General features: G+C 41.2%; 2 protein-coding genes across 2 annotated transcripts; both read right to left on the bottom strand.

Annotated features, from left to right (window-relative positions):
* On the bottom strand, positions 1-25,842 carry LOC108145448 (protein king tubby). The gene is made up of 6 exons (XM_017270879.2): positions 25,175-25,842; positions 2,454-2,727; positions 1,568-2,026; positions 1,308-1,498; positions 852-989; positions 1-797 (listed from the first exon to the last, which is right to left on the bottom strand). Exons 1-6 carry the CDS (start codon positions 25,214-25,216, stop codon positions 528-530), a joined length of 1,374 nt encoding a protein of 457 aa, XP_017126368.1. The 5' UTR covers positions 25,217-25,842; the 3' UTR covers positions 1-527.
* LOC108145447 (glycerophosphocholine phosphodiesterase GPCPD1) lies at positions 3,729-6,032 on the bottom strand. Its single transcript, XM_017270878.2, has one exon. The coding sequence runs from the start codon at positions 5,832-5,834 to the stop codon at positions 3,792-3,794; it is 2,043 nt and encodes a 680-aa protein (XP_017126367.1). The 5' UTR covers positions 5,835-6,032; the 3' UTR covers positions 3,729-3,791.

Raw genomic sequence — 25,842 nt, 5'->3', positions numbered from 1 at the left:
CTTTTATTTACTTTAATTTGCCTCTTTATGATTTTGATAAATAAATATATGCTTTCATGAAAAGTATCTACACTGCTCACACAATGAAAAATAAATCTTTGATCATCAGCTGCTTTTACCTAGAGCCTAGTACGAGTTAGTAATGTTCTCTTAAAGACTAATAGTACTCTCATTTCAAATAGTTTACATTTGTCCTTGATTTGTTGCTATATGCGGATTATAAAACTGATATTAAGTTTAAATGACATTTACCTCGATTCGCTTACAAGTGAACTTATCGTTAGATGGGCACATTAAGATTTACAGAGTTATAGGACCTGTCCTACTTAATTTCTTATAAAATCGGTGAGCACATTCTGAGTAAATGTCATAAAATGATAGCCACTACATTACATATACATACATAAGTGATGAAGGAGTTCTTCGCGTGACTAGATTTCCGATAGAGTTCTGGCCAGAGTGGCTTGTTCCACCCTCCAGACAGCTGTACATAAGGCAGCGGGCTAACCCCGAGGACCAAAGCTAGCTCACTCGCAGGCTATTTTGCCGTCGAAACTGCTGAGGGCTATTGCAAAGGCCTGCATCGCGCACAGTGGGTAGCGGTAGTCCATGGTGAAGACGTCCTCCGAGGTGCGGCCAAACTGCATCACTATGTACTCGGGATCGGAGTCGTGGACCAGCTGAAAGTTCTTCACCGACGCCTGGGTGACGCGTCCGTGAAAGTTGAGCACATACGACTGCGTTTCGTCGTTCCACACCGGCGTCTTATTGTGCAGCTCCACAATGTTGTCCATGTTCTGAAAGGATCGATTAATCAGTATGCTATCCTTTTGGATCGACTATCCTCTTACCTTCATCTTCCAGAGGTCCAGAATGCCCTGCTGCTTGGGATCCGCTGAGCTGATCTTGACACGCTGATCATCCTCAGTCATGCCCGGCAGTATTACAGTCATGTTGCGAGGTCCCTTGAACCCCAGGATGTTTGTGTCCTGTAATTATAGTTCACCGAATTTTTAAAATTTTGTTGCTTAACTAATTCATTTACCAAGAGAAATTTATTCAAAATATTACTTTAATTAAATTGAAAACACTGTAAGATTTTCGGAAAAATGTTATGCAAAACAGTATGTGAAATAAAAATGTTCATAAAATCATATTTAGATTAACTTAAATCTAAATGTGAATTTAAATCAAGGAGGAAAAATTTCTCTTCTAAATAAAATTTTGTCAAGTGGTCCACAAAGTAAGCAAAACATTCTGTTATGTTTTGTTTATAAATTATATTTTAGAAGCGACCCATTACTTACGTAAATAATCACGGCCAGGTCGAGTCTAGGGCTCTCCGTGCTCTCCTTGTTTCCATTGTCAAAGACGGTAAAGGACGTGCCAAAAACATTTGAGCGGAGCTTGCCGCAAAAGCCATCGGCATTGCGAGACAAATCCGTGGGATCGCAGCTGACAATGTAGTTGGATGTCTTGCTCTTCTTGCGTTTGCGGCCTGCCAATAAAATCGGTTGGAAGAGGTTATGGGAATAGCTATGTAATGGGGGATATAGTATTAACCCACCTCCCAGCAGGAATATCTTCTTGCCGTAGTCTCGCTCCAGGTGCAAGTAGTATATGGGAAAGAGACCTCGATCCATGCCCTTGCGATCCCGGGTGATGCGGCACTTATAGAGGACGCCTTGTGGCGCTGGCTGCATCACGAACTGGTCGATGTTTCCGATGACATCCCCCTCGGACTCCCCACCAGCCCCATTGCCTGTTCCATTGCTGTCGAGCGTCGCATCTTTGTAGGGCGACGAGGCCATTCCGGCGGGACGCACTGGAGCTGCTCCGGCGACATTGCGATTGGTGTAGTCGTCCTCGTCCAGGTTGTCGCTAAAGGAATGCTGGCGGGCACGCGGCTTCTGCGAGTGCGTCGAGTTGGCGCTGTGGCTGCCAGCCTGCTGCTGCTCGATCACCGTCACCGGACTGCTCTCCTCGTCCTCCAGTTCATGCGAAGAGATCTCCTCTATAAGATCAGCTGCCAGGGCAAAAATTGTATTTCCACTATTAATTAAATTCAATGTCGACCAATAAAATGTTCGTGTCTAACCAATAAGCACATTTAAATATATAACATGTGCCTTTCTGTTAAACAATTAATTGGACTTACAACTTTCTTAGAATAACAATATAACTATCTACATATATGCGAAGTTTTTTTTTTTGCCAAAAACTTTTTGGTCGCTGCCTTTTTGTATGAATTAACTTCTTAATTTTTCTGTATATTTAAAATTTTAACATCATTTCAATTTACTAAAAACAATTTTAAAATTTGATATTAAATCAAATAGTTTGATCACATTGTTTTCGAACTAAAATGTTAAATCGGTCTTAAAAGAAATGTTTTTTATTTTTCAAGGTAATGATATGATTAACTTTTTTTTTCGGAGTGTACGGCCACTTACCCTCCTGGTTGATGGTGCTCAGGCTGCGCATGTTGTTTGAGTGGTTGCGACTCGTGTTCATGGCAACCGGAGCGATGCCCCCGGGGCTGCCGTTGGTCAGTATCTGGTCCGGATTCTGGGGCGAGCTGATGAACTGCATGGGTCCGTCGTAGGCGTGCAGCTCCCTGCTGTTGCTGCGCATCCCGGACATGGGCCGGTTGATCTGTAGATCGCTGGCTTGGACCATTCCCGGCGAGGCTCTCTTCTGCCGGATGTAGGCCTCCATGAGCTGGCGCTGCAAGCAAATAAGTTAGCCCGAAAGCATTGTTTACTCCACTCTCTAATCGCAAGTCACTCAAAGATTATTTAGATTACGAACCACCTAAGGCTAAAAGGTAATAAATCAAATAATTATGATTGCACTTGCTGATAGCCGCAAACAAAACGTTTGCAGGCATAGCCACAATTATTTTTGATTTTGCAAGCGACAATTTGTAAGGGAATTTCTGAAAATCCAATTAGGCGTCCCAGTTTCAAGTTGCAACAAATTGCTGAACTGAATTTACACCCACGGAGCGGATAAATAACCGCAATAAATGCCATAATATTTGCATATGCATGGATACCCCTAATCCCCTCCAGCGGAATGCAAACGCGGGCACTAGGTAATTGGCCCAGCATCCAGATTCGAGTCGATCCGTCATCACCACCTCCCATCTCCCACATCCCCATCCACTAGCCACCAAGCACCCAACTCAATGGAATGGGTGGGTGTGGGAATACGAATGCGAATGCAAATGGAAATGGGTACGAACCATCGCCACATGACATGTGGGACAGTGGCTGATGGCAATGATTTCATTAAAGATTTAAATTTCAAGTTCACGTTCATGTTTACCAGCGCAAAAACGAAAGCAGAAAGCATTCTCTGTCAAAAGTTGCGCTGAAATTGCGCATATAAATCAAAGCAAATAACCCGAGTTTAATGGCTTCCCTTTTTCTTTTTCTTTTACTTTCGCAGGATATAAGAAACAAGGGAAAATCCGGGCTTAGTGTCAAGAAATTTGTTTTATATGAAGGATTTTAGTTCTTATTAGTTAATAAAAAAAAGTAGCATTGACTGACAAAAAATGCAAGCAGCGTTTGTGGAATTGCTAACTGTTAATTTAAAATATTGCCGAAAGAATTTAAAAGCTACGATTCATATTTATAAATTTACCAAAAATCTCGATAGGAAATATTATTAAAAAATATTAGATATATTCTTAGAAAGAAAGAATTCCGAGCTATAATATATCCTTACTATTTCATTTATTGCATGGGGTATATTACGTTTTGGGACGCTACAGAAATCGAGGACTACAGGAAGTTAACGTTACTCAGGATGCTTTCAATGGTGGCGTTCAGCTCGCGCTCCTTGGGTGCCGGATCGCACTGGAGCTGGAAGTAGCCGGGCAGGTCCTGCTCCGCCTCGAAGGCGCTCGTCCTGTTGGCGCCCAGCCAGAGGTCCAGCCGGTCGTAGATGACGCCCGTGGGTCCCTGCTGCAGGAACCAGTTGATGGAGTCACGGTCCTTGATGTCCGATCCCCAGAGCAGCACGATAGGCACCTGTGCCTTGGCCCGTTGGACCACTGCCGGATCTGCCTTGACGAAGGCGGCATTGGGCGAAATGCCGCCAAGATCGAAGGCCTGGGCAAAGTTGATGCTCTGCTCGACAGTGCTGGTACGCGGATCCGCGAAGACGTTCTCCTTGCTGCTGGACAGGAAGAGCACCGGGTACATGTGCTGCTTGAAGCGCAGCAGGGAGCACAGATCGGCGTCGAAGCTCTTGATCACATTAAGACGCCCGCAGCCATGCCGTCGCACCACCGCCAGGATGCGATCCGCGAAGAGATTTTTGTCCAGCGTCTGTTCACTCTCGAACTGCCCGTCTGCCCGCTGCTGCGGCCACTTGATCTCGATGTCGAATCCTGTGCTCTGGTTCACCCGCTCGAAGAAGTCCTGCAGCGTGGGGAAGAGCCGCTGCTCCGGCGGCTCAACGTTGTTGTGCGCCGGATATTCGACAATCTTGTTGCCCACAATCTGGTAGGTCTTGAGGTCCTTCAGCTGCTCGTAGGATATGTCCTTCAGCAGGACCTCGGTGAGGTCGTCGCGACTGGTCGGCGTCTTGGAGTCGATACACACGCGAATGGAGAAGTCATGGTGGATGATGGGCACCAGATCGCTGGTCAGCTGCACATCAAACTCCACGAGATCGGCGCCCATCTCGGCGGAGGCCATCATCGAGGCCACCGTGTTCTCGATGAGCGGCGCCGCATTCGTGGTGACCGTCAGTGACTTGCCCAGTCCGCGGTGGCCCACCTCCAGGGCTGTCCAGTTGGAGCGCCAGTAGTTGGCGAAGCTGGTGCGCAGGTCGAAGCCATCCCGTTCCATGGGCCGGATGTGGAGGTACTCCAGCCGCAGTCCGCCCACCACGCGCTGCCAGAGCGGCGAGATGAGGTCGATGGCGACTCGACCTTCGGTGCCGGCGAACGAGGTGTGCAGCAGGTGCGAGTAGCCCAGAAGCCGGACCACACTCTCCGCCGGCTGTTCGGCATACACCTCCACCAGGAAGGCCACCCGCTCCAGCTGCTCCAGGCTCACGTGGAACATGAGTATGTCGCCGGAGGCGTAGGCCACTCCGTACTCCGGCTGCACCCGCAGCTTACTGTCCGCGTACGACATTCTCACATACTCCACACTGGCGCGTGACGAGCTGAGGATGGGCGCCAGACTCTTCGGATCCACTGGCTGCAGTCGCAGGCGCAACCTTCCCTGTCCCAGTTCCGGCTGCTCCTCCAAATTGAGGGCCTCGCGGAACACCTTCAACTGCAGGATGCTGCCGGAGTCCTGCAGCCAACCACGCGACAACTGCCGCTGTCCGGCTATTAGTCCGAACTCATCGCTCCGGTTGCCATTGAACTTGGTGGTGTTGAAGGTCCTGGCCTGGACGTGCGACTCCCAGCGGCGGATCTGAACGGCTCCTCCACTCTGGCCAATGGAGGCCGCAAAGTAGCGATACTCCACGCTGCTGTTCTGCGGGATCTCCACGGAGGCGGTCCACACATTGTGCACGGCGGTGCGATTGAGCAGCACCGCCTGTTTCGCCTGCCAGGCACCCAGAACGGGCAGGTTGCCCACCAGGGCGGGACGCTCGAACGTCGCCAGTTGATTGCCATCTGGCAGTGTTAAGGTGAAGTTGAAGACCAGCGGTGCGTTCCGCTTGAGCGGCACATAGCGCCGGGCCGCGTAGTACTTCTCGTAGTAGGAGGTGTCGCAGAAGGTCTCCACGGGCAGCAGGCACAGGGTGCTCAGCCAGGCGACGGTGAGCGCCACGAAAGTCTTCGACCAGGACACCGACATGTCTACGCTCGACGGCGATCGCGGTGCGACTGGGGCTGCGGCTGGCAATGGCTGGCAGTGGCCAACCTATCGGGATCAGCAGGGCAAGATTTATGGCAGTGGCCTCATCTTCGAGTGGGCGAGACGATAAGGTTTCACACTATCGGGGTTTCAACGCGAACGTGAAATACGTCTCGTCTGGCCGGTTGTCAAATCCGTTCTGTTCATGCACGTGTGCCCTAGACTCGTGCGCCCCTCCGATACAGATACAGATACAGATACATATACCGATACAGATGCAGAGACAGAAACAAAAACAGAGACAGACACAGATACAGATACAGATACAGAGATACAGATACAGAGATACGGATTCAGAATCAGATTCATCGAAAGCTTTGGGGTGGTGCCTACGTCATCGTCATTAACGGGCCACAAACGGGTGGCAGTTTAAATGAATTTGATTTCGAGTGTTGCGCAAAAGCTTCACCTTCAACGGGTGGCATGGTATAACTACATACGGAGGCCCCAAGCCCAGGCCAGAAATCAGAAACCCGAGACCCGAGACCCGAGACCGGGGACCAGAGTCCAGAGCTCCCCTTATGTGGTGGCTGACCCCCAGTCGAGCAATTTACATGGTGAAAGTTTGTCAGCGTCCGTGTAATTCATCCGCCTCGCTCAATTACGAATTCGAATTCGTAACGTTTTCCCGTTTTCCCTTCTGGTCGGCACAGTGCTGGCACTGAAATAGTAATAACAATATTCTGAATAGCCAACGGCGTACAGTTCCGTCAAGAGCTCGCAGGGTAATCAGCGGGGCTAGCACCATGATTGCAGTTCCTTCAGTTGCTCTTGTATCTTAACAGCAACTACTCTCTGGGGAACGTTCACGAGGTGTTCCTTTTTGTCTACTGCTTTCTATGGGCAACACGCGATTATGTGAAAATTTGAAATCAGTTGGATGCCAAGCAAAAACTCAAGCACTGAGCACGTACAGCAAACAGGAAGCGATGGGGGGAAATGCACAGCCGGTAAAAAACGAGTGACGTCGCCTTGGGAGGATCCGGTGGGTTGGGTTTGTTGAGTTTGCTGGCTAAAAAACTTGGAGCATGGAAGTGGAGCACGGTAGAACACAAACTCTTCGCAGGGATTCGTTTATGACTTGACATAAATAACAGCTAAAAAGCAGGGAATGCATAAAGTTAAGCTCAACAAGGACGCTTCTAGCTGATGAAGCAGTCAATGATGCAAGACATTAGGTTTTATTTGGGCATGTAGTTATCTAGAGCATTTTCTTGGAAAATCATGACTCAAACATTAGTTTTATTGTTCTTTTCATTTTTTTTCAATTTAAAGTGATAGCACTTTAACTTTATTATTATCCTATTTATGTGTTATACGAAATTTTTAATAATTTTATAAGAAAATCGCGCCATAAATATTTGTAGCTTTTCAAATTGCAGATATAAGGCTTGAGAAAACTCACAAAATTTCCATAAAACTCATCGTCTTGGGTCGTAATCCTTTGTTTAATACTTAAACATCCGGTTTTATTATTTTTCAATTCCATACACAAAAGCCGTATTAGGCGGGAAGTCGAAATTAACGAAAATATACGACTGCGGGAGGATGGGTATCGTAAACGAGAAAGTGTGCAAATGTTTTTCAGCAACTTTTTGGGCATGCTTAGCGCATTTATTTTAATTTGGGGCCAGACAAATTTGCGTATACGTAATGAAGGAGACTCGCCCAGTGCAATAAAAGACATAAGCATAAAGGGCACCTAAAACAGAAACACATATGCATAAATATATATATTTATATATATATATATATATATATATATATATATATAGAAGGTCAACATGTGTTGGCAACTGATATTTGAAGGGCTGCATACTTTTAGGGGGTCGCGTAATAAAATGATTACTCATACGCCCCGTGCGCAGAACAAGGAAATTGAGAGCGTCAGCAAGCCAAACAGCCCAGAATGTATTGTGGCTTTTTTGTTGCCGCCCCTTGTTTGTTATTTGCAAATACGACAACAGTCAGGACAAGCAAGCAAATCAGCCCACTCACCGCCCCTCCTTCGCATCATCCAGCTCTCGAGCTGGCAAGGACCCACTGCTGGCTGCTGATGTATTTTGGCATAAAGGGTTATGTGCACGTATTACAGCGGCTTAAGTGAGCTTCCGCATGCCAAAAAGCCGAAAGGCAACAAATGCACGCAGCAAAAATTGCCAAATTGAATTCTAACTTGAGGCAAATGAAGTCCTGAATTAATTTACATACTTCAACTCTTGTAAATAGTTAGTACATAAAACAAGATAAAATGCTGATAGAATATTTATTAAGCTAAGAGAAAACTTTATAGTTGTTTAAGCTGAATTCAAAACCAATTCATTTAATCCACCCACAAAAACCCGTAAAAACACAATTTTTTATTCTCAGCCAAAATTTCTACAGCTTTAAGTTGGCCCTAATAAATATTTAAAAACTTAAAAAGGCAGTAGCATAAATTGTATATTTTCAGTGCACGTTAGAGGGATGACAAATCCCTCTAATTTTTCAAAACTTTAATAAAATTTGGTCCTGCTTGCCCAACTATATTCACGCACACACGCCAAATCGAATTACCGATGGCCTGGAAAAGTGTTCATCAATTTTCAGGCTGGCCAATAAACAATACATATAGCCTAGCTGTCTCCACGATCCGGCCATTAACCCCGAAAGTGTGGCGCACGGTGTCAGAGCTGCGTGGCAACTATTACGAGGGGCTTTGCGCCTTTTCCTTTGACCCCACACCGAACCCTTCATCCGGGTTTTTGTTGCCGTGGCTGCTGCCCTTGTTGGTTTTGGCCATATTGACATTCATTTACGTGCTCGCTTCATTAAGCCATAAGCCATGACCATATCGGACGTGTCATGTTCACATTGTTCTCCTCACAATGGAGACACAATCCCAAACCTGAGGATGTGGCTACAAATGTGCTCCCAAAATTGGATAAAGAGCTCGAGTACATTGGCTACAAATCAAAATGTTTGGGTATTTACAGCTTTAAAAGTTTTTGACAGCAGATCATAATAATATGATTCGGCTGTGGGTCGTTCACATAATGAAACTAACGAAGTATAGTCATGTTTCTTTAAATGTTTTTTTTAAACACGCCTGCAGCCCAGAGATGTTTAAAAACTCAACGTGCGACACAAAACAAATACATTTGACTAGTTGATCCTGGTCAACAAAGCGAAAATTGAAATAAAGTTTAGAATGCAAATAAAATGGCATATGAAATTATGCATTTGCCTGCTTCCACTACAGAAAATTGGTAAACGTTTAACTTTAGATTGGTATTGTAGTCCATTTTGTTCATTCATGCATGTTTTTCTTGGTATGCTGTTTCGTGAATAGATTAACACATGACTAAACATTCAGCTTAATGCGATGTTGTAATACAAATTTACGTTTTTCAGACTTTAGCTTTGCGCACATGTGTTTAAGGTCACGTGTGTTCAATTTCCGGCTTGACTTTGAAACAATTTAATTCCCTGGTTCATTGAATTTGAATTTTTGGAATTATAAAAAAACCTAACAAAAAACCCTTTACAAAATTTGGCAAGGTATTTGTATGTGCATGTAGATAAGAGTTAGCAATTTATAGGGGTATCAATTTTTCAATTGAATTCAAGTGCTTATAAACAGACAAACAATTATAAAAGAAGCGTTTGAATTTTTATCTGCTTTATTTGCTTATCTTATATTTGAATTGTATTTTGTTTTAATTTCTTTATTTTTAAAATGTCTTCTAATTACCACGGCAAACAAAACAATATTTTGTTTTTTGATATTAAGTCGGAAAACGTTAAAGAACAAGGATTCTTCTATATTTATACTTGTTGGCTTGGAATCCTTAAACATCGATTCATATCCTACCTCTACTGCCTATCCTGTCGGCGTTTGTTTGTAGCCAACTGGCTTTTGAACTTCCGAGCTGTCTCCTTTGTGCGAGTCTGCATCTGTATGTCGGTTAACCAAAGGCAAAGCAAGAAATGAAAGAAAAAAAATTGTTGCGGTGTTCCAAGCCTCAAATCCTTTGCCTGATGTTTTTGCTCCTCTTTCGTACGGCAAGTACTTTGATTTTCGTCTTTGGGGTCTGACAAGTGCAAATTCCTTTGCTCACAGGCCAATGACAAAGTTCTTAAGACTCTACAAAGCCACTTAAGGACCCAAAAGTCCTGTCACAAAATACATTTGAGACGCGTGAGGTCCTCGGGCGCAAATTAGTTACGTTTTTAGTGTAATTCCCACTTCGCATGCCCCTTTTGTATGGAAATTGCAAACAATAACAAGAATATCAACAAAAGCCAACAACAAACGACAAACGACATTGACTGTAAATGTGTGCATGTGTGACTCTGTGTGTGTGAGTGAGCCCAGTTGTGCCGTGCAGTATGCAGTGAAATGTGACGAGGGGCAAGTGACTGAACAAGTGAAAAGGAATAGAAAACAATCGCGATGCCAACGCTGTCACCTTGGGCTGTAGGCCGTGTTCTGTGCGTTCAATTTAAACATTACATTCAAATATTAGATTGTATACAGTTTTCAAAAATTTAAGAAAAATTGCCTTACAGAATAATTGATCAATATTTGGTGATTTTATAACTTAATCTGTTAAAGGCACTATAGATATTCAGGTTGTTAAAGATATCTAAAAATCGTCCGTATTAAATCGGCATTAAATTGTATGACCTAAAATGTTAATGAAATGAAGTACTTTCCACATAACATATTACGCCATTGTAATGGCTGTATTTAACAATAAAGTTACCAAGCTTTGTTTAATATGCAACTTAAAGTAATCGTGGAATGAGCCACTGTCCCGTGAAGTCAGAGGAACATAGCCAGAGGCGCCTCCCATCCTTTGTTCCACATATTTGTGGGTGTCGGACGTTATGTGTTCGCATGGAGAAGAGAATGCTGACAGGCAGTAAGTCCATGACTTCACTCGTTGGCGCCACAAACCTCCCCGTTGCAGCTCCTGCACCTCCTGCACCTCCTGCACCGGGGCAAAGAGCAAACACCCAGGAGCAAGCCTCTGCTGTCCCGCTGGTCGCAGAAAGGTCAAATCAGTGGCATGTGTCCGCCTGCCAGAACCTCCGTCCGTCCGATGTTCCAGCGAGCCCGGCTCCCTGCTCCCGATTCCCAGGACATGCCGCCTTCCCCAGCGAGTGCTCACCAAGCCAAGAATTGTTTGTGCAGGGCAAACAGAGAGAGTTGGCAGGTGGCGACGAGTGAATTGGTTGCCTAGCTATTGTTTCCACGGGAATATGAATACGAATATCCACGTAAGAGTACGTGGACGTACACTGGAAAGAACGAAATGGTTGGTTCATCTAATAAGTTTATACTATTGAAACCAACCAATAGCTTTAAGTATTAAAATAAGTATCTATTGATAACTAGAAATTATTCATTATGACAGAGGTCTATAAAATAAATTAGGGTTATTTAAAGAGATTTTGATTTGATGACATTCATTTAATTTAAAAGACAGATTTAATGGAAATGATGTCATTAAATGTATTTTAATTTTCGGCCATTGAAATGTGATAGGTTTGATTAAAGACATGTTTTATCAAGGAAAGTTAAAATATATTTAAATTATTTAATTTATTTATTTTGTAAGATAAAGTTAGAAGATTCGACAATATATAAGCAAAAAACCAAAACCGTATCAGTAAAATTAATAAAAGATGGTAATATAATGAAAAGTGGAAACGCAGTTTTCTCAAAAACAATCAGATAATAAGTTAAATATGTGCCATAACTGTTGCCAGTGTAGTTATAGATTCTATTTCATACTATATGCTCCCAATGGTTGTTTGCAGGGATGTGTGAAGGAGTAAGACGGTAGTAGAATGCCGAAGGTGCTGGAAGTCCAAATATTAATGGACCTCGTCCGCCCTTTTTTGTGGCAGAAGCACTTTGTTCAGCAAGCACAAATGTTGAATAATGCGAATAATTAATTTAAAGTGCACACAGTTTGTGTCAATTCCTTGGATAATCCAACGTACGGCTACCATTTTTAGCAGCGAAAAGGAACTACCAAGGGAAAAGGAAAATTTTCCAGGAAATTACCAACCTAATACAAGCCACATTTTTCAATTTATCGTACGCATTGTTAGCTTCCGACCAATTTTCACTCCCCTCTCCTCCTTTTCCAATAATTTTATGTTATGGCGGTGAACGTGAAGGTAAGCGCAGTTTTGAAAAATTAGCACGAAATTCCCCTGAGGACTAGTCTCACCCGTGAAATACAAAACGCGATTCACATTTCTAAACCGAATGTGTACACAAGTGTTGTTTAGGTTGGGCATATAAAACAGCGAATAAAAATGCAAAATTGAAAAAGTTTTACTCAACTCGATGCACACAGTTGCAACTGGGTGAACAAAAAAATTGTTTTTATTTCGTAAAAAAATGTTGGCCCCTTAGCTTTGTTCTTGGAATATTTCGTGCCAAGGAAACTTTTTAACAATTCAATAGTTTTTACACTTTTATTCGACTCAGCCCCATAAAGTTTGAGCCACGGAGCTGAATCGAATAAGCTTGAGTTGCAAAAAAGTGAAAGAAAAGAAAAAATTTTAATTAATTAAAGTGTTCCGAAAGGCATTGTTCGTACAAAAATGTTGACCACGAAGCCGTTGAAAGTCTTTTAAAAAGCACAGAAATTCTCTAAGGTATTCACCCGAAATTGTTGCCAGGTCTTTTGTTTAATCGCTTAAGCCACCGCCCCCTCAATCAGCCCACTTTTCACGGCCTCCAACCGTTTTAAAGTGAATGGCGAATGAACATCTGCAGTCGTTTCGGCTTAAAGACCCCGAAAACTGCGGCATTTTAAGGACTCCCGTAATGTGTGCACATTAAACGAAGCCACCATGTGCACACATAGACGTGTCTTGCATCTCTCCAGGCATCTCTATCATATGATATATACGGCCACAACCACCTCCCAACATCCTGCTCGATTCCTCAGTCAAGTATCTGGTCTCTTCTGCTCGTGGTTTTAGTATTGGCAGACGTTTTTCGGTTTCCGCATTTTATTTCCCTGGTTCAATATGGAAATCCTCTGGCCGCACATGACTCTGCTCCTGACATCCTCACATATTTATTTGCTACTTACAAGCAAATTATTTTTCCTCTTTTTCCTCTTTGGCTAGGTAAATTTGCTTTCACAAAACTGACTGCAAAATCTGGGCGAAAGATATTCTTGTTGCATACCAAAATACTTTCGTCCTCTCTTCGAATAAAGTTTTTGTGTGTGAGGCTAACCGAGGTAAGGACCTGGCCTGGAACCTGAAGGTCTCCTTTGGGACTAAGAGCTTCTGAGTTTCTTAAGGTGACAAAACTGTGAGAAATATAAACAAACTTGCTGCAAAAAGTGAGAGACAAATGGCAGGAGACTTTGCGGTGGAGCAGCAAAAAGTATATACGATGTGGGAAATAAATTCAGCCGAGAGTTTCCCTATATGTATGGCTTAAATGTGGGCTACCCAAAAGGATTTAAAAAAAATATTCTACAAAGCCAAAGTTACTGTTTCACAAGTGCAAGTACAAGGATTTTAATTTCGATAGTGAATGGTTTTATTATATATTAAAGCTTAAAATGTTTACTCAAAAAGAAACAACTAAGTAACCACAACATTTACCCAAGGCAATTAAAAGAACACAATATTGAAAGGAATTTATAGTGTAGGAAATAAATGGCCATGGTAGATATTTTTGGTTATTTTCTTCCTAAAAGTTGCCCAACTTCCATTTGGCTGAAAAAGAACACATGTCGGATAAAACCCTAACGTATTGTCCAACCTTCTTAGCTTAATCGGCTTTAGTTCAAATATATAGATACTCCCTATTTTTTTAATTTCGCTTCGGAAATTCGACTTTTTCGGATCGTAAAGCTGGATCTTTACTAACTGCATATGTGTGTATGTGCTTTGTGAGCAAAAGGAAGTAGGGGATTGTGAAAATCTGCTATGGCATTTCACAGGCAATTGGAAACTTTCAATATAAATGCTTCTGTGTGCCTTTGATTGCGGTAACTGGGAAAAGGCAATGCCAATGCTATGGCGAGGGAAACTTTCGTGGTCCGGAGGGACCGGAAGGATGGACGGATGGGGCCATCAACGAGCCACAAGGGAATCGGGAAGTTCCTCCCCGCGGAAGGGGAAACGAAGACCATCCTCTGCACTTGCCATGCACATTGAACACATTTAATGCCAATGAATACAGGCTGTCGTCGGCCAAACTACTGGATTGAATATTCATGGGGAGGGAGGGAGGATGTGCTCGGTACAATCGTTTAGCAACATGCCCCGAGGGAGGGATTTGCTAATTTACGTGCAATTATGATAAAGCATTGTGGGGCTTGACGGCAAACGGACAGCGATTTAACAGGATTTTCCAAATTGTTATTTAATTAGCGCACAGACGAGGCAAATGTATTTACCTACCGTAATTTGTTACTCAGAAACGTGAGACAGGCACTGGAAGATGCAGCTGCTGCATTTCCGTTTTTCCTTTTGAGCGGGGAAAAACTTGAGCTTAAAATTGTAGCCTACTTAGACGGGCCCGCTGTCTTGAGTGCAAAAAGTTTCTCTTTCATCTGACAGCTTTAGTTCTGATTACGCCTCCTTGAATGCTGCAGTTGCATTAACAAGCGACGACAATTTTAAGCAGACAGTAATTATTATAATTGCATCAGGAGACTGGCAGACATGTGCTGCAATTCACACAATGCGTCGGTCTTAATTAGGTGGATTACTTCATATTAGGGTGAAATTGAAATTGAATAATTTAAATGACCGCTTACTGTCTCCGTCAAATCAGATAAGTTAAGTTAAGTTAAGTTTTCACACATTTCCAGGCAACTAAGTTCGCACATAAATCATGCAGTAGAGGTCATAAATAAACAATGATTTAAAATAAAATTTGATTGATGGACTCAAGGATGAGCGGTGGCTCAGAATTAGTTGCCGGCACGCACACAGAGTCTTTCTACTCTTTAGATAGTATGCAAATATGGACGCAGGATAACAAACACACAACGATGTCGTTGCCTTGGCACAGTGAGCGTCATGGTGGCAAAGTTTTATCAATAAAAACTCGTTGAAAGTTGCTGCTGCAACATGCAACTATCGCATGTTGCCGCTGTGGCAGCTGCAATGCCAAGTTGCACGACTTTTCCCCGACTTTGGCTCCACGCTGTCATGTCGTTTTCTGGAGTCGAATGTCTTCCGTTCGCATTCAAAACGGAATTCGATGTGCATATTCATTTGAGCAATTTCTTTTCACCTTATAGAGAGTACGCGATGGGTGGCGAGGAGGCGATAACAATGTGCCACAATGCGGTGTTTGTGTGTGCAATCAATATCTCACTTTTGAATAGTCTCCATCGTCCTTTGCGTCCTTGATGGATGAGTGAACTGCAGACCGTCACGTTCAAGGTACGTAGCAATTCGATTAAAATATGCAAATGTCATTAGTGAGGAATTCAGTTGGGACTCGGACACCAAGTTATCCATATTGACCTATTAACGATAGTTCTACTTCCCAATTAATTCTCCAGGCTTTCTGTATGACAAATTACTTTGTCCATTAATTCCGTTTTATCAAAATCAATCTACCATCTTGCAGCTGAATTAATGGCTGGATTAATCGAACAATGAAATTGTCATATGTCACTGCAAATCATTAATTTTGATTTGAAATCGCTGATGGAATATCTGGGCTTTCTTGTATTTACCTGCCACAGACAGAGACACAAAAGCTGTTACCCGTGGCAACTGTGTAAAAAAGAGATTAGACCTCTTTGCTGGGGAAAAAGCGCGATGGGATTGATTGAAATGCAATAGCGCATACGACACGTGGAACGTTGAGTTCAGTTGCGACATGACAAGGGGCGTTCTGTTGTCAATGGTTGTTATTGCGTTTGTGGTTCAGTGTCAAAACAAACTGAAAAGAGGGGGGCAAGGGAACAAGTGCCCCGTTCAATCGATAAAAAAACACACCCAGTCAGAGTCGTAGTTTAAAAGCGGCTAAGCAAAAACTAAACAAAAATGGGGCAATAGTAGTGGAATTATGGCACCACAAAAAAGACCTGGTCCTCTGGCCATATATTTTATATTCCCCATAAATGCTCTTAATAACTTGAATAGTTTATTTATTAAACCATTCAAATAAATAAAAAAACAAATAAAAGAATATTTATATAATTTTGATATTTTTAATAAAGTTTAATAGATATTTTATAAAGTTCTTCGAATCAATAATTTTCTGGCATTTAAAAGTTGCTTGCTGTTAGCTCTGTCGCACAATTCATTGCATAGGTTTTTTAAAAAATGGTCTTTGTTTGTATAAATAATTTAAGTTCAAAATTACAGATGTTGAAAGAATGCTTTAACATAGGAGCTTTGTTACTAACTAAATAGGTTTGTATTTGAATGCTTGCTTTCCCAGGCGAAAGTAAAAGGACACGCCCCTGCAATCAAAGCACCAAAGCAGCAAAACTCGTCACAGACCTAAGCAAACTACAGGTGCAAAGTAATGGGAGAAGTGGGTGGTGAATAGGGTGGTGAATCGGACGTAGGGGTGGTGACCTATGAGGAGCCTAACGATAATCGAGCTAATCCAGCCTGAACGCTGACATGCTTGAATGGCCCAGCGACCGTATGGATGAATGAATGGGCGGGTGGGTGAGTGACGAGGACATTGCCAACTGCCAACTGCCAACTGCAAAAGGGCAGCAGGACGGGTTCCCATTTCTTTGCCTTCCATGGGTCTCCCTTTTCCCTTCAATCACACGCGGAGAACCTTCGATTTTTTTAACTTGACATAACGCGTTCCAATTTCAATGATAGTTCCTTTGTTTAAGTTTGGCCTTCCACTTGCGGTTCGTGTAATTAAGGTGAAAGTTGAGGACTTTCCTTGACCACTTCTCCTCGATTCCGAGAAAGGCTTCCCACATACCTTTTTAATGGCAGACTGTAAGCAGTGGAAAGGTCCTTTATGTCTATACATATGACTTCGATGAAATTGATTTTATATCGAAAAGGAAATCGGGGGTAAACGTGTCTTTTATTATGCAAATGTATGTCTGGAACTAACAGTCAATGAATATAGTATGATTTTCTTCAAATAATATCTGGAATTGTAGAAATCAATATAATCTAGTTTTAAGTTGTTTACACAATTTAAGCTTTCTTTAGGAGGCAGGACAATTTTGTCAAAATAATAATTTCACCCAAACTAAGCTTAGCGTAATTTTTTTATGGCAACGACAACTATTCAAACAACAATAAAAACAGTTTTAATTGAAGTTTACTCAATTAAGGCGTCGCAGTCTAGCTGTTAGGCTCTCGAATCAACAAAATAGACGTTCACCCGCATTTCATTTCAATGGAAACAATACCACTAATTAGGCCAGGGAATTGGGGCCCAACAGCGGGATGTTTGAGGTAAATTCGGTGCGGTTGCGATGGCAAAGAGTTGGCCAAGGCGACACAAAGTTCTCGCTTTCAGCCGCTTTTAAGGTTAACCTCAATTAGCTGCCAGCGGGAGGGGGGTGTGGCCTGGAAAGGGGCGAGTGGGCGGTATGGTTGGACCACGCAAATAATCAAAATCACACGATGCCCGCAAATGAGAGGCATGCTGCACAGGGGGATTGCCAGGGGGCACAAGACGTGGAAAACGAGCTAACGAGAGGGGAGCCACAGGATTCTGCCTGCGGTGGAAAGTAGGCACATGGGGCGCAGTGGGCGGCCCAAGATGGAGCACTTTTGGCGAGTTAATTGTTGCACACTTCGAGGGGCCATCAAAAGCTACTGACCGGAAAGCCAACACTCCATAAATACATGAATGCTGATTGCTTTTTGTTTCAAATTATACTTTATACATCGTTTTTACAGCCCTTTTAGCAACGACTCGAGGGAGGCCTATTACGGATGTCGACAGCTCGTCCGGAATTGTGCCGCACAAATCTCCGGAGAGCCGCTAAAAATGGCGGTGAAAAGTGTAATTAAGGGGAGCTTTAAGCCAAATGCAGCGGATAAGCGACCACGGTCATGAAGTAGGAAAAAAATGGCAGCCACAGAGGATATAAAGCGGACTCGGATGGGAAATCCCTGTCCCGCAGTCGTTCAATGATTTTCCTCCTTTATGTTTGGTTTACTGCCTTTTACAAGGATCGCCGTCGGCCAAAGGGAAAACGGCGGGAGGGCGGCATTTTATTTGAAATGCCTGCCACTAGCGCCGAAAAGTCGACAGCAATAACTTTTTCATGGCTGTCTTGCTTTTATTGGTCCACCCTCGATTCCAGCACATGATGTCTCAATTTAAAAAATAAACCATTATCAGGGATTTCAATTGTAACATTCGCAAATCATTAAACTGACACAACAAATTAGAATAAATTAAAACTTTTTTTTTTTTTTAATTTCAATTTAATAAAAACTGCTTTAATTTCATTAATTTTACTTTTATTAATAAGTTGGAATTGAAAAATATAAAAGTGAGACTAAAACAGTGTATTTTTTTAGTGTCTTATTAAAAATTTTAATTTAACTATTAACTCTTCGCCTGACCAAACGCAATCTTAACTACTTACCCAACCAAATTCAATTATTATAAAGTTTGTTAATGAACCAATAAACAGTTTTATAAACGATTTTAATTTAATTCATGTCTAATCGGAAATTTCACTGAAAATATAGACACTCAAAGGGGAGTTTAAAAACCCAAACAAAAAATATACATGATGGAAGATTTTAATAGCTACATTTGCAAAGCACTAAAAGTACACATCAAAATAAATTAAATTCAAAACTAAAATGGCAAAATAAACTTTTTTATAACTAAGCACTGTTTTTATTTAATTTATTTTTGTTTTGCTGTTTAATGGACATGGTTAGAGTTTTCCGAGTTTCTAATTTAAAACTTAATTGTTATTAACTCTTTGCATAACCAAGAGAAATCATAGCAAACTCCATTTGTTTTTAAATCAATAAAAAGTTTTATAAACAATTTAATTAATTTCGTTGCCTAAACCGGAAGCTTTGCAGATAAAATAGACACCCAAAGTAGATTTTAATTACGCAAACGAAAACAGAATTTTTATATGATTTTTTCGCGATGCTTTTAATTAAATTTCTAATGAGGGACAGGAGTGGATTTCTCTCTGTCTTCGTTTGACGTTGCCGTTAGGCAACAGGGCGTATAATGAACATTTAATTAGCTTACAACTCCAGTGGCTGTCCACTTGCTTGGCGGAATGCTAAGCAAAGGACACTCTGGGCGAGGGCAGCTCAACAAGTTGTTCGGAGAAATTCCCTCCAAGCCGGGCAATTAATATCCAAAATAAACGCAAATCAAATTAAACAAATACAGATATTTGCTCATGACAGCTGCACACAACATTTGCCCAGAGGGCTGTCCCTGGCTGGAAATGCCGAAATTCGAAATTGCCATAAATATTACAAAAGTCATCACAGCACAAGCAAACAGCACAAGCGCCGGAGAAATTGAATTTGTCTTTTTCAGCTCCTGCGTCTTTAAATTCCTGATTTAAATGCAAATTGAAGTGGCTGGCTTCCTCTGGGCTCTGAGCCAGCCAGGCTCAATTGGGCTTGCAGCAGTTTCTCATGCAGCCATTCACGATCTGAAGTCACTTGAAAAAGTCCTAATCTCCGGCAAGTAGCGAAAAGCAAGTGTCATAAATCTGACGACTTTTGCAAGATGGCAACAAGAAATAATCTGACTATTAAGGTCCATTCGGACATTTTCATTTTGTGCGACAAGAAGCGAAGCGGCGAAGAAAATCTCGGTTGAGTAAATGGCAAATGGGAAGGCCACCAAATGCTGCCAGAGCACCATTCCTCATCTTTCCGCCCTCATCCACCTGAATGCAAAGGACAGCAGAGGAGACATTCGGTACAGGACATCACAAGTTGGGGGCAAAGAGAAAGAGATATGATTGTGTAATAAAGTAAAGTAAGTCAACGACTTCCCCTTCCCCAGCGAACATTATTAAACAAGCCATTTGTATTAACGTTCTGCTCAACTACCTTTGCATTCACTCTGATATTTTCATTTCGCTTAAATCCATTATTGAATTTATAACCAATCGCTGTGACACTTTTCATAATTTTCCAATCGAAATTCACAGACAATGGAATTTCGACATAAAATGGTGGCGATGCATAGCCGTATTATTGTCGCACCTTTTATTATTTTAATTATTTGTCCAGAAAGCTGAACTAATTAGTTTCCGATCGAAAAAGTCAATTGCAAATAACTGCCAAAGTGTTGTTGGCAAAACGGAATTTGCATTAATATTAAATCTGGCAGACTCATAAACAATTCAACGATTGAGACACATTATTTTCAGCGACAGCTTCTGGTTTTTGTGCCGAAATCCTTCTCGGAATACTAATTAAGCCCGGTACAAAAATGGCCTCCTTGATTGTGCCAGCAGGAGATGAAAGAGTGAAAGCCAAAGCCTGTTTGGGAAGGTATAAACCACACACCGCCCGACCACTTAATCAGTGACGTGATGCTCTGCAAACTGTCAGCTGTAGTTTCCGCAGCGGAGCCAGAACCACAGATAACCACACGTGTGACAGCGGACCACAAAACACAACCACTGTGCAAAAGACGATTAAAGACATTTCAATTTAATTGGTCATTTTTACTACACGGAAGAAAAAAATCATTAGACGTGCCTGCAAAAAAAGTTCACCCATTTTGAAACGAATTTAATTTGCTTCTCAAAATTCATTCTCAATTCTTATTTGAGATTTGTCTGATTTTTAATTTGAAACCATTGCCAAATATTTGTTTCATGTTTTGTGTTTTTGAATGAATGGACAAAAAAGGATCAATTGATTAGTTTCATTTATTTCTTTTAGCAGCGGAATGAATGTTTGGCATTTGTGTGTTCAGAGCCAATTCGTTATGCTATGAATCATTTCGTGTTTTTGTTTGCTCAATATTTCCGCTGTTGTCAATTAAATGCTTATCGCTCAGTTCCTCGAAAATATTAAAATTAATTAAATAAAATATGAAAAATATTTGCCACTCGAAAAAGGTGTACCACAAGTTTGCCAATTAAACAGATTTATTCATATTTGCGATGGAAACAAATTGTTTAGCCTGGCAAATTGCCAAATTCTACGAAAAGTTTTCAACTCTCGTCATACTGCCACTCTCAGGTATGTAATTAATTTGCAGCATGCAAAATGCTCCAGGTCCTCTGCTTCTGCATATGCAAAACTTTGGCTGGTGTGGCTGACGGTGTTGCAGAAACTTTCTGTCTGATAAATTGAATCAAATTTGTCGCCTACAAGTGAAGTAGCCCTCGGCGCGATTCGCCAAATTGCAGTTAATGAAATCTGCAATTGAAATGGGGTCCAGCAAGGTTGGCGGCACACTTTCATGGTATTCATATAAAATGATCAAAAATATGTCACAATATTCCAGCTTTTGTAAAATGTCACTTATATTAAATAAACAATTTTTATGATAATAGGCCAAATTTTTCGGTAAAATTTAAGGGCGCTTTTCTCTGTGTGAAAACTTTCCTGGCTATGAGTAATAGCGCTATTTTTTTTGGTAACCAAAAGTTTTAAGTTCCCCCCTTGCAGGATGAGAAATGAAATTTGAGTCTGCAGTTTGTCCACTGGCAAGTGCCAACTGCAGTTTCAGTCAAACAAAAATGGCAGCAAAATAAACTGAAATAAGAGCCGGAGAATAGCCAACACAGCAATGAAAGCTTTTATCCAGAAATTTATTGCCAGCTATTAGTATATACGTCAAAATTTGTGTGTCCTAATTGAAAATGAATTTGCTTTTTAGGTAACCCCAGTCTTTGGCTTTAGTCCTGCGTTCCCTTGTTCTAAGCTCCTTTCAATATGTGCGTTCTTTTCATCATGGAATTTCCATTCCCCGCTGCCTGTTGCTTTTTGAGGCATTTTCTGCGAAAATCTTTCGGGTTTTAGGGCTCTTAGGTGCGAAATGTTGGCAAAGAGCTTGCCATGAATTATATAAACTGCAAAGAACGTTTGGCTTAAATGTTGGCTTCGGGAAAAGGCTAAGTTAATCCAAGTTTTTCTTTTTCTATTTTACCTGTGGCCAATTCCCCTAAAAATTCTCATCGAATAGTTTCAGCAAGTTGGCACAAAATTGTGGTTCCATTTGTTGTGAAAATACTCACATTTTAATTTGACAACCCCTCGAAAGTATTTTATTTCTGCCAAAAGCAGTGAAATAAAATATCTTTCAGCAATGCAATCAATCAACTTCTAATGACAGGACTTTAATACACATTTAATACTGTGCCTTGTTCAAATAAATTGCTGGGTTTATTAAATATTAAAGCTTTGACTTTGATGCCTGACAATCGAGAAGTTTGGTAAAACGCGATTTTGTTTAAGCCGGCATTTTTCTCTCGGTAGGTCAAGAACCTCGGACTAGAAGCAACAGAACGCAAATTAAAGGCTTGGAACAAAGGCCAAACGTCGTAAAGCTAAATGAAGGCAAACACCCCAGAGTGGACCTCAGTTTTATGTCACTTTTTCTATATCCATTTATAAGACAAACAACATTTTAAATAAATTTACTTGGTATACAAAGGCAAAAAAAGGAAAATTTAATAATCTCCATTGCTTTTGGTTTTCCAATTCTTTTGATCAAAAGTATACCAAGAAGAGATAAGTATATTTTAATTTAAGAAATCAAAAATCAATCAATTATAATTATAGTTGAACACTTTTTTGCTTGCCACTCTCTAGATATAAAGTTAAAATGAATTTATTGCATATTATTATTATAATTATAATTTAAAGTTAGGGTTCACCCTAATGTACAAAACACTTGTATATTTGGAATGTGAAGGCGGTGCGTCATATCCGTTTTGGGGCGGAATATTTTTTACGGTTCGCGTGAAGAAAAGCTTTTGCGAATTGGGGAACCGAGTATTATGTTCACATATGGGAGTAGTAAACAATTGAGTGACTTATTACTCGGCATTATGCTCTGGCTTAGTTTAACCCGGAGCTTGAGTACCAGTTGCCATTGATTTTGTGCTTTTGGTGTCCTCGGTTAATGGTATTCCATGAGCGACGGCAAACATGAAAACAATACTAAATACTGGCATTGTTCATATTTCTAGTTGGCTGTCTGTCTTCGTCCCGAGTATCCCGATTCTTTCTGTTTGGGGATGTGTGTGTGTGACTGTGGCAGTTGCCCGTAGTTACGCAGGACCCCAACAATAGAAAGACAACATGTCCTAGTTAAGTGTGAGTCCAGGCCGAATTGTTATCCTTTGTGTATTTTTAGCGGCCACTTTATGAGTTGACGGCCATATATCTTCCTGTTGATTTATGCCAAGTGCAAATTAGCTCCAACGGCCCTTCTTTCTGTGCTATTTTTTCTTTTTATGGCAGGAATAAATTTGTGTTTAGTTAAACTTTAGAAAATTACCCAAACGATTGTCTCAAAAGATTAATGGTGTATGCTAACACTTTTCCAGAAAACAAGCTTTATGGCAGGAATAAATTTGTGTTTATTTAAACTTTAGAAAATTACCCAGACGATTGTTTCAAAAGATTAATGGTGTATGCTAACACTTTTCCAGAAAACAAGCTTTTTTCTGTAAATTAATACTTTTTACTTGTCCTTTATCTTCTCGAAAGTACCTACTAAACTAAGTTACAGAAAATTCTGCATTATATTTCCTTAAGATTAGACAAGTAGTTTTTATATGCAAAAGCAATCCTCGGAGAATGATTAAAAGAGACTCTTCTTGGCAACAACAAATTGTGTCATATCTAAAAAGTTGTGTGTGTTGTTGTTGTATTCCAATCAAAGTTTGATTGAGACAACCTATTTTTTTCAGAATAAAATAGTATTCTAGCAGTTGCACCTAATTCTAAAACGAATTGGCATTAGGTTTTCATGCCGTCCTTCAATTAAGGAACTTTGGTAAGCTGTAAATAGCTTCTGTATGTTTTATAAGCCATCACGGCACGAAATCGAATCGAAACTCAGAACTCCAAAATACTTGGCAACCAAAATCGACCACATCGAAGTGATTCGATTTATGTTCTAGTGGGTGTTTTTTGGGTGGGTGAAGAGTTTCGTGCCACCCAACATAATTAGGGCCAATGACAATCCTATCGGGCTGCAGGAAGTGCACCACCAAAGCTAGGTTTCGATTTATTCGAACGCCGTTGCCCGGACAACAGACGACCAGGTGGCCACGGAGAATTGGGCACAACAAAACTATTCGGAAAAGGCGTTTAGGTACTTGGGCGTTGGGAGGGCGGCATATTTAAAGCGGTCAGATTTGAGGGCAAAAAGTGAACAATTTCGGGGAATGTCGGCAGATGGCCCCCTTCGGCTGGTGATGATTGCTCTGGGCTGCCCAATTGTTCCAAGAAAGGGTCCTTTTTGTTACTTTTCTCAGAGTTTCACAACTCGTCTGGTAATAAAAACAGGACCAGAAAGAAAGGATTGCTGACATGCCATAACCACGAAAAAAACGGATTAAATTATGTTGTAGCCTTTAAAGTTAATTTGTAATAATTTTTGGGTAACCCCAGCTAATCGTAGCATTTAAATTAACATTTAACTAATAGTATTTGGCCACGACTGCTTGTTATATTATTTATTTGTGGGCTATTTTAAACTAAGCAACATATTTAACTCGTGTAAATAATGCGAGCAAAAATGAATGAAATGATTCACCAAAATAATATACGCAAATATAAATGATGTTTGCAAATGTGTATGGAATGATTTGAAATACCTTATCTTTTAAGCTTTTTTAGATAAAATATTTATTTTTGTATATATGTTATCCATACAAAAGATTTAAATTACTTTAAGTAAAGGAGCGAAGGGGTGATACACAACAAAAAAAAGACTGGATATAGATTAAGAGATTTCGTTATTGTTATCTTTTGAATGTAAATAAATAGTTTTTTATCTTTTCGTATAAGGTCTTACAAAAGTTTTATTTTATTCAGTTAAGGCAGAACAATCGGTGGAATTGTTCGTTAGCCTGTCCTCAGCAAAGTCAAAAATGAATTCGTACAGCTTTTCATATCGCTCATTTACCAATATAATGTCATAGCTCGAAAATCACATTGAATACGTAAATCATATACAATTTCAAATGTTCCTTAAGATATATTAAAATTTTGCTTAAATTTGTTTATACCAAGAAATTTGTAAAAGCGAAACCAATAAAGCCAAGCGAATTTTGATACAAATATAAGGTCTCTTGCATCGTCTTAGGCCTTACCTGTTGTTCCATTTTCTGATTGCGACCGTTAATTGCAGACATGTTCAAAATTGTGGCTTTAACTTCCAACTTCACTACGCAATTTCGATGATCAAATAAAGGGGCATTTGGCAAATTTCGGAGTGACAGCTGCTGGGAAATTTTCTTAAATCTTCGAGGCGATGAAGAATGCGAATGAATGCAGCAAAACAAAAACGCCGAAGAATCGTCCAAGACCAAGACACTCGCACACTATACATATATATATTGCACACCTGGCGACAGTTTTGTGGCGTGTGGTACTTTTGTAGTTTGTAGTACTGCAGTACACGCGACACCAAAAAACAAGGGGTGGCAAGGGGACGAGAGGCGGAGGAGGGGAAAATAAAGACTGAAGCCGCCAGCCGGCTCTTCCTGTTCTCGCTCTCTCTCTCTTTCGACGCGATCGGAGGGTTTGATACTCTCCGATTTATCACGGCGATCGATGGGGGCACTGAATATTTGCTTTAGTTTGTAAAGGGCAACCGAAAAGGTTTAGGTTAAGTACATATGTATGTGCAATATTTAATTTGGCAAACACTTCCGTGCTCGCTGAGTTCCGTGTGATATTTGCCAAACGAGTGGCTTTGGCGCCTATTTCTTGGTAGAGGGAAGGAGGAGGCGATATATCCCGTCGACCGAACCGCACG

Source organism: Drosophila elegans, unplaced genomic scaffold, assembly GCF_018152505.1.
Source record: "Drosophila elegans isolate 14027-0461.03 unplaced genomic scaffold, ASM1815250v1 contig_520, whole genome shotgun sequence".
Lineage (NCBI taxonomy): Eukaryota > Metazoa > Arthropoda > Insecta > Diptera > Drosophilidae > Drosophila > Drosophila elegans.
This window is presented reverse-complemented; position numbering and strand designations above follow the sequence as displayed.

Coding starts and splice junctions, on each gene's coding strand:
- LOC108145447 (XM_017270878.2), bottom strand. CDS start 5,834: ATGTCGGTGTCCTGGTCGAAGACTTTCGTGGCGCTCACCGTCGCCTGG.
- LOC108145448 (XM_017270879.2), bottom strand. CDS start 25,216: ATGTCTGCAATTAACGGTCGCAATCAGAAAATGGAACAACAG. Junction 1,499..1,567: donor GAAGATATTCCTGCTGGGAG/GTGGGTTAATAC, acceptor TTTTATTGGCAG/GCCGCAAACGCAAGAAGAGC. Junction 798..851: donor TGGACCTCTGGAAGATGAAG/GTAAGAGGATAG, acceptor CGATCCTTTCAG/AACATGGACAACATTGTGGA.